Source organism: Gigantopelta aegis, chromosome 14, assembly GCF_016097555.1.
Source record: "Gigantopelta aegis isolate Gae_Host chromosome 14, Gae_host_genome, whole genome shotgun sequence".
NCBI classification, from domain to species: Eukaryota; Metazoa; Mollusca; class Gastropoda; order Neomphalida; family Peltospiridae; genus Gigantopelta; species Gigantopelta aegis.
Window position 1 is genome coordinate 42,798,272 of NC_054712.1, and position 9,595 is coordinate 42,807,866.

The 9,595-nt window shown below is 34.9% G+C and overlaps 1 protein-coding gene across 1 annotated transcript; it reads left to right on the forward strand.

The window, feature by feature from the left end:
- Positions 1-1,829: 1,829 nt before the first annotated feature.
- LOC121389011 lies at positions 1,830-8,274 on the forward strand. Its single transcript, XM_041520602.1, has 2 exons — positions 1,830-1,960; positions 6,533-8,274. The coding sequence occupies exon 2, from the start codon at positions 6,669-6,671 to the stop codon at positions 7,629-7,631; it is 963 nt and encodes a 320-aa protein (XP_041376536.1). The 5' UTR covers positions 1,830-1,960; positions 6,533-6,668; the 3' UTR covers positions 7,632-8,274.
- The last annotated feature ends 1,321 nt before the right edge of the window (positions 8,275-9,595 follow it).

Sequence of the window (9,595 nt, forward strand, 5' to 3'; positions counted from 1 at the left end):
TACAAAATTATTTGAATACAAAATCCAGTTTGGGCTTCTTACAAATATTTAAGACGACCAGAAACACATTGAATATACAGACACTGATATTCTAAACAAGAAAATATATTTAATATGCAAGTTCAATCGTAGAAATTTTTTATTAGTCGGAAACATCTTACAATGCAGCAAACACATGAATGTCCCTTTAATTTAGTAAATTAGTTTGCGCGTGGCAGTCCTCTTTGAGTGGTGCAGAAACTAGTTACTATCCAGCAACCATATCTCCTTGGGAGTGGCTGTCCTCCTATAGACGAGGCACTAGATGGAGATTCATGGAGTCAATCACCATTTTGCCAAATGTTATTTCGACTCTGCATTGTGCAGAAATACGATTTTGATCACGAATAACGGTTTGTTGTTTAGTTTCAATGGAGTTCAGCTAATATGGAGGAAACAACCAGTTTCAAAAATGGGATGCTATGGTCATTTGTTTGACCAATGACTACTTGAGTAAACATGTATGTTATATCATAATTAAATAAGAAAAATGGTGAAATGTTGAAAATTCATAGAGAAAATCGAAGACTATGTAACGACAACCCAGTACATTAAAAAATATACATATTGCTGCAATTTGTCGACACTGTAAGACGAATCGCACAACAGCCACAAAAACTATTCCTACGCAATAGCAAGAAATGATCTTTTATTTGCTCTTGCAGACAAATACCACGATATTTTGTAAAAAGTAAAGTTTGTTTTATTTAACGACGCCTCTAGAGCACATTGATTTTTTTATCTTATCATTGGCTATTAGACGTCAAACATATGGTCATTCTGATACTGTTTTTTAGAGGAAACCCGCTCTCGCCACATATGCTACTCGTTTACGACAGGCAGCAGGATATCTTTTATTTGTGCTTCCTAAAGGCAGGATAGCACAAACCATAGCCTTTGTTGAACCAATTATGGATCACTGGTCGGTGCAAGTTGTTTATACCTACCCACTGAGCCTTGCGGAGCACTCTCTCAGGTTTTGGAGTCGGTATCTGGATTAAAACTCCTATGCCTCGACTGGGATCCGAACCCAGTACCTACCAACCTGTAGACCGATGGCCTAACCACGACGCTACCGAGGCCGGTATACAATATTTTGTAAGTCAATTGTATGATACTGGTTGAACCTGAACCGACGAAAAATAGGTCCACCCATGGGACTGAGTTTAAAGTGACAGGCCCTAGTTTTAAACCACTACGACGTATTTTTTACTATTAGAGCCATTTTGATAACTAAAATCAGAAGTTAGTTATATTTTATTGTTTAGGTTATCCATTTTCGTACATCCGAAGTGTTTCTGGCCATGCAGGTTTCTGTAATACCCGAAAATACATTTTTCATAATTCTAAAAACGCACGTTCGTCTGAGAAGTAACGGTTATGGAGCCAAACTATAATTTATTTTTAGACGTTATATTCCCGTTTGAACCTCACAAACTTTAGTTTCACTCTGTTGTAACTTTATCCATATGTGTTACAGGTTTGTAGATTGACAAAACAGTGTTCATTTTAACGGGTTGAAACTAGGGTCTGCGCCTTTAATTCCCATCGCAGCTCCTGCGAGCTCTGCGCCACTAAGTTAGCACACGCTGGTCAAATTGTCTTCTGTTTCAAATAAAGCAGTGTCACGTTATTGCACATGAATAGATGGGCTAAATTATGTGACAACGACTGTACTTAACTGTGTTAAATCAGATACCCATTAAAATACTCGATGGTATAAGTGCACTGCTTTTTCCAAGGGTTAACGTCTTTAATAACTACCTAACGCATGCGCAAATGACAGCAGTTTTGTCGTAGGTACTGAATGTTGAATTCAAGTGCACATCTCTGCAGGCCAATGGGAAGAGAAGTGTCTAATTTAATTTTGTAAATCATCTGTTTGCTTTGCGATAAATGGCTATTTAAACGGACGAGAAAAGTAAGTTATTTCTTGCACATATCCTTACGTTCCGCTAATAGCAGGTCTTTGTGTAGTTTAGGTTGCTCATTACTATGAAATATCTATTAATATTTTCAAAACGATTTTGCAAATTTATACCACTTGTATGATATTAAAGGGACATTCCATTGTAAAATAATTCCAAGATTATACTTACATATTAAATATATTTTCTTGGTTAGAATATCAGTGTCTGTATAGATAATGTGTTTCTGTTCATCTTAATATGTGTAAGAAGCAGCAACTGGATTTTGTCTTCAAATAATTTCGTACGTACGAAAAAATACATTTTAGGGAATAAAATGAAATTTAACCTAGTACAAATATTAGAACGATCAGAAACACATTTATTGTACAGCCACTAATATATTATGCAGAAAAATATATTTGATATGTAATTATATCCGTTAAAAAGTCTCTATTAGTCGATAACATCTTAAAAATTGCAGCAAACTCAGGAATGTCCCTTTAATTGCGAAGAATTCTGAATAACTTTTCAGAAAAAGGTATATATATATATATATATATATATATATATATATATATTAGGGTGTATACTAACAAATCAAATCCCATAGACGACAATAGTAACATATGTGGCTAAAACTCCTACCTGCAACGTATCAATCGACATAAACGTCACGGATATAAATACTACCACCCCTCACCCTTAAAGTGAATCACAAAAAAGTGGGTGTCAAGCTGCTCATTTCTGAGATAACGGGTAGCGTCTATGACTACCCTAGTTCCGCAAAAAATTTGAGTACTTTTTTTTACAGGTACCCCATACATGTTCCAAGCACAAGGCTACTTGACACAGTGGTACTAGATGAAATAAAATTGCATACATTTTTAGCCCAGATGAAACTAATTTTCTTACAACCAACACACTCACATTTATAACCAATCACAGGACTTGTGGTGTTCACTTCTCTATCAAAAGTTGGGTGCACCTCGAACTTTGACCCAGCCGGAAGTTATTTGGTTTAGCCAAGGCGGCAGATAATCAAATCTGAAAAAAATTGGTTCTAAATCCAGTATAAACCTAAAATGGTCTTCATGAGAGCAAACTAAGTGATTATTTAAAAAGATATTTGATCTGGAGATCTAAAGGTATGTTTAACAAGTTTATTGTTATGTATAACTAAGAACAGAAGGCACAATAATGACAACAAATTTACTTACCTCTTTGGTGAAGTTTTTCTTTAAATTTATTTAAAATTTTGCATAAAACTACAAATTCGTCTAAAATATAACTCAGCACCCTATAAATATGTCAAAATGACAATACAAATCAAGTTCTTTACAAATTTGAGTTTTCAGAATTTCATACATGAAAAATTAACTATGTTAATGGAAACTAAAGACATTAACCCACTAATGACACATGTTATTTTTAATATAAATAAATTGCTATTAAAGGGACATTCCTGAGTTTGCTGCAATGTTTCAGATGTTATCGACTAACGGAGACTTTTTGACAACTGTAATTACATATCAAATATATTTTTCTGCATAAAATATTAGTGGCTGTATATTAAACGTGTTTCTGATCGTTCTAACATTTGTACTAGGTTAAATTTCATTTAATTTCCTAAAAACTATTTTGTCGTACGTACGAACTTATTTGAAGACAAAATCCAGTTTGGGCTTCTTACAAATATTAAGACGACCAGAAACACATTGATTATACAGACACTGATATTCTAAACAAGAAAATATATTTAATATGTAAATTTAATCGTAGAAATATTTTATTAGTCGGAAACATCTTACAATGCAACAAACTCGGGAATGTCCCTTTAAAATCTTAATTCAGGTTGCCTATATATAACACCATATTTAAGAGCAATTGTATATGGCAAGTCAAATACCATGTAAAAAGAAATTATTGAAATATTTACAGTATGAATTATAGGCCAACACCAACTTTTCCTCAGTGCTAACTTTGATTCAAACTCCATTCAGAGCCATGTACAGTGATTAGTGTCAAGATGAAGGTCATTGTGAACTTGCGTGGTCCAGTGACAGCTAATTAATCAACCAGTATAGTTTAATTAAATAAAATCATAAAATCATATTTTTTATTATGCACTGAATATGTGCTATATAGGGTGTATACTACCAAATCAAATCCCATAGACGACAATAGTAACATATGTGGCTAAAACCCCTGCCTGCAACGTATCAATCGATATAAACGTCACGGATATAAATACTACCACCCCTCACCCTTAAAGTGAATCACAAAAAAGTGGGTGTCAAGCTGCTCATTTCTGAGATAATGGGTAGCGTCTATGACTACCCTAGTTCCGCACAAAATTTGAGTACTTTTTTTTACAGGTACCCCGTACATGTTCCAAGCACAAGGCTACTTGACACAGTGGTACTAGATGAAATAAAATTGCATACATTTTTAGCCCAGATGAAACTAATTTTTTTTACAACCAACACACTCACATTTATAACCAATCACAGGACTTGTGGTGTTCATTTCTCTATCAAAAGTTGGGTGCACCTCAAACTTTGACCCAGCCGGAAGATATTTGGTTTAGTACTAGCATTAGGGCCCTGCGAATCTCAATGTTCCAGTCGAGTCGAATTTCGAATCGAATATTCGGAAATGTTCGAATCGAATCGAATTTCGAATCTCGAATACCTTGGAGAATAATCAAGCGTATCAGATGCAGTTCACGAAGGAATATTCAGCTCAGTGAAGGGAATTAGAAAGACAATATAAATATCCAATGCATTGGGTGTACGTACATAAGGTTGACGTTTAAATAATAAAGCGCCCTAAATAGAAAAACAGTACTAATGTGTACATAGGTTGAACAGTTGAACTAACACGAGATAATATCTTGGAAGTGATCATTTATTGGCTTTTAATTAGATCACAAAATAATTCAAGTAAACATGTGAAAATTAACACTCATCACCAAATTTTATATAAAAAAGGGTTCATTTAAATAGTCTGTTAATAAAGTAATATTCATCTCGTACTTAAAAAATAAAAATAAAACATCATTCAATTAACCTTGTAGCAGTGTAGTACTGGAGGCTACGAGTCTACATTTGGGCTAATGAGAAACTAATCAGCAAACTAAAAAATACGTATGATATTAGTATTATTTGGTTAAAGGGACATTCCTGAGTTTGCTGCAATGTTTTAAGGTGTTATCGACTAATAAAATATTTCTACGATTAAACTTACATATTAAATATATTTTCTTGTTTAGAATATCAGTGGCTGTATATTAAACGTTTTTCTTATCGTTCTAATATTTGTACTAGGTTAATTTTCATTTTATTTCCAAAAAAATATCCAGTTTGGGCTTCTTACAAATATTAAGACGACCAGAAACACATTGAATATACAGACAATGATATTCTAACCAAGAAAATATATTTAATATGTAAGTTTAATCGTAGAAATATTTTATTAGTCGGAAACATCTTACAATGCAGCAAACTCAGGAATGTCCCTTTAATAGGTTACTTATACGATTTTTTTTCCTGCTTTGTCTTCCACATTGTTTATTGTTTATTAATGTTAACGGTTGGACATATAGTTTGTCCCTCTTTTTCCAATTGTCCGTACACTACGATATTCGAAATTCCGAATACACAAACATCGAATCGAAGCTTCGCGACGATTTCGAATTGAATCGAATATACGAAGCTTCGCAGGGGCCTAATATATATATATATATATATATATATATATATATATATATATATATATATATATATACACACACACACACACACACACACACACACACACTCACACGCACATCAATGATACATACAAATTAAAATAGTTGTTGTTGTTTCAAACTTGGTAATAAGTTAAAATTAGCAATTGCCACCATGTCGAATAAAAAATATTCTCATTTGAAAATGTTGGGATGGCTAACACCGCGCATGTTTTAAAGTGGACATCATTATGAAACAGTCATTTAAATAGATACACAAGCATTTGTTGTTTTCAATTGTGTATGCTGGGTAAGCACAATGTGGCATTTAAATAATATGTACATTCATAAGCAAGGAAATAATCCCGTATACATGTACAAAAACATGTTGACATTTTAGGAGCAGTTGTCCAAAGATTTAGCCAGCTTTTGGGGCAAAAATGAGGGATTTATTATTAAAATTTTAAATACAACATTTTTCTTGTTCATTTTAATTGACAAAGTAAACTCATTTAAACAGATGAATACTAAGATAAGATTTTGAAACCCAGCTCATTACTGTCTATAGTATGTAGATTAGAGTGCATGCATCTGAAAATATTATGGAATTATATAAAACTGCCGTAACGTGTGTGTGTGTGTGTGTGTGTGTGTGTGTGTGTGTGTGTGTGTGTGTATATATATATATATATATATATATATGTATATGTATATGTATATGTATATGTATATAACATAACAACAGTGTTACGAATGAGCTTCTTGAAAACATATTTTGAAATATGGGCTGTTGGTATTCAAAAGATATGCTTTCGTTTGTAAAATATGAAATGACGTTTGTTCTTTAATTCAGGATATAAGCTGCGATTCAAGAAATTCCATGGCAGAGAAACTCACCATTATATGGTTATAAAAAGCAAGAAAATAAAACACATAAAACAGAAGAAAGATTATTGAGTATCGTGCACACGTCTGTTTATCTCTATAAGATGCACGCAGTATACATAGTGGTGATCACAGCAAGCTTCTATTTGTTGAGCATCTTAGCTCTAGAAACACTGAAAAAGGCGTATGGCGGGAAATTCGCTTGGCAGAAATATGACGCTTTTGATGAAGTCAACGATTGGATAATTGCTGTGGATCCAGAAAACTGTCGGTCTAAGTCCAGGGACGAGCTGTTGTTAAGGACAGACACGGTGTCCCAAATCCCCAAATACAATCGTATGCTCTCCACGGTGTGGTATAAAAACCGGACGTCGCTCGTTCATCTTCACAACATGGCGCTGAACCGCGCCTTCTTCTACAGCTACATCTTACAGAAGATGAACGACACCCACTCCTACCGCCTCAGCCCCAACTGGATGTACATGTACATGTCTACCACGGCAGACGTCAACGCCAACCCCAACATGATCAACGGCAGCGCCATCTACTTCGACACCAACTGCAGCTACCCCAACTGGTACACCACGATGCCCTTTAATAGAACGCTTAACCTGTTTGCACCGAAGGCGTGGAGGTGGGATGATTACAACGACCAGGACAACTACCTTAGAGAACCCACGAAAAAGGTCGTCATGGTAACGGATATGGGGGCAGGGCGTAGCGCCAATTATACACATCCGGGCTACAAGGTGAATCCTTGGTACACAAAATGGCTTCCTGATGTGGCAGCTGATGCGGATTCATTAACAAAATTCACATACACAATCGGCATAAAGTATTCTAACGAAACGGGACGATTCACCCATCAAGCATTTCTCAATTCTCATTTCTTTGGTCCATCGTCTCCAAGCCAATCGGAGAAGGACGACCGGATGCTTCCGGTTCAGTTCACGCAGCCGTACTTCGACTGCAGCGCCGCCAAGAAATGGGTGCTGAGTGCCGTGTCTCCAGTTGTAGACTACATGCCTCGCTACTCCAACTGGACGCATCTCCGTCGACAGAGGTAAGTTACCGGATACTCGAGGTGAGGGTAGATTATAAGAAACTTGTATTATCAAGTTCACTTCAAGGGGAATAGATGCTAGACCTCTTAATTAGCCTAAAATGTGGACGTAGGGTGGGTGCAGTGAAAACAAAAGAATCATGTCACGGTAATATATTTTCTCTCATCCTCAGGTATATATGACACAGCTACCCCGTGAAAGAAAGCTATGTAAGAAATAGAGAATAATACATGAGTTTCCTGTTTGATACCATTTATCTTACAACAACGAGTTGTAAGATAAATGGTATCAAACGGACATGAATGTAGCATTCTATTTCTTACATACCTCGAAACAATGAAAATGTAAACAGTATATTGAACTAAATTATGTTGTTATAGAACGTAGCCTAACTGGGTCATGGCGTATGGATACTTGACTTTAAGCATACATACCACGTCATAAACAAATCACTACTGTACTAAAAGATCCGTTTTCCTTACAAAAAATAGAGCACTCTAAAACATTTGCCAACCACTCGGAAAAAGAAATTGATGAGAAGCGAGCATTTTAATGTGGCGAAGCATTGTAATAATACAGCTAGTTTTGAATTTGAATGACGTCAGTATTCCATCGACGTCACTTTACATCTCCTTACAACAACACTAAACTGAGTCATGACCTCTCAGAACCAATCTCCAACATACATTGTATACGATTTTGATACACAACGATGATTTCCTACACTGGTGTGTAAGAAAGTTCTATCTTACATGGGATATCATGCGCTTGCGTTTAACATGACGTTGTTGGTAATATTTGACGTCATATTAATGTGATATGGTGACGTGGGGTCATTAGACACAGTTTTAAATTAATATTTTGTTATTAAAACCTTTATTTTAAAAGATATCTGGTTAATGTGTAGTGTTAAATTTTATTTAACGCATGAAACAAACACGGCAAATACGATAGTGTAGTGTATTTTATTTATGATAAAATGGTCAATAGAAAAGTTACTTATTCAGGCATCTTGTTCTGTTCGTGTAAAATAATAGTTTATTTACTGAATGAATGAGAGAAAAAGAATCCATTATATGCGGTCATGTGGGATAGAAACAATACACCCTCGGTGGTGAAACTTTTGACCATGAGACTCGGCAAGCCTCGTCCAAGGTAGAAATGTTCACCATCTCGGGTATATTTTGTCTATCCCACATGACCACATATAATGGAGTCTTATAGTCTTGGTCTACTAGACGAAGACTTTTATTAAAGGGACATTCCTGAAATTGCTCCATTGTAAAATGTTTCCGACTAATAAAATAGTTCTACGATTAAACTTGCATATTAAATATATTTTCTTGTTTAGAATATCAGTGTCTGTATATTCAATGTGTTTCTGGTCGTCTTAATATTTCTATGAAGCCCAAACTGAATTTTGTCTGCAAATAATTTCGTACGTACAAAAAAACTATATTTTAGGAAATAAGATGAAATTTAACCTAGTACAAATATCAGAACGATCAGAAACACGTTTAATATCCAGTCACTAATGTTTTATGCAGAAAAATATATTTGATATGTAATTACAATCGTTAAAATGTCTCTGTTAATCAATAACATCTTAAAAATTGCAGCAAACTCAGAAATGTCCCTTTAAGTAAAATACACTTTCTCATTTTCTTTGCCCTGCTCTTTTCTTATTCGAACATCGGATAATAAATATTTCATGTATTTCCTTGTGTTAACCTTTGTGTGCACACTACACTGTCTATAGTCAGACAGGCAACATGTTGATAAACACACTTGTTGGAATAAGCTGTGAAACTGAACTGGTGGGTTAAAACACATTGATAAACAAACTTGTTGGAATAAGCTGTGAAACTAACGGGTGGGTTAAAACACATTGATAAGCACACTTGTTGGAATAAGCTGGGAAACTGAACGGGTGGGTTAAAACACATTTATAAACACACTTGGTGGAA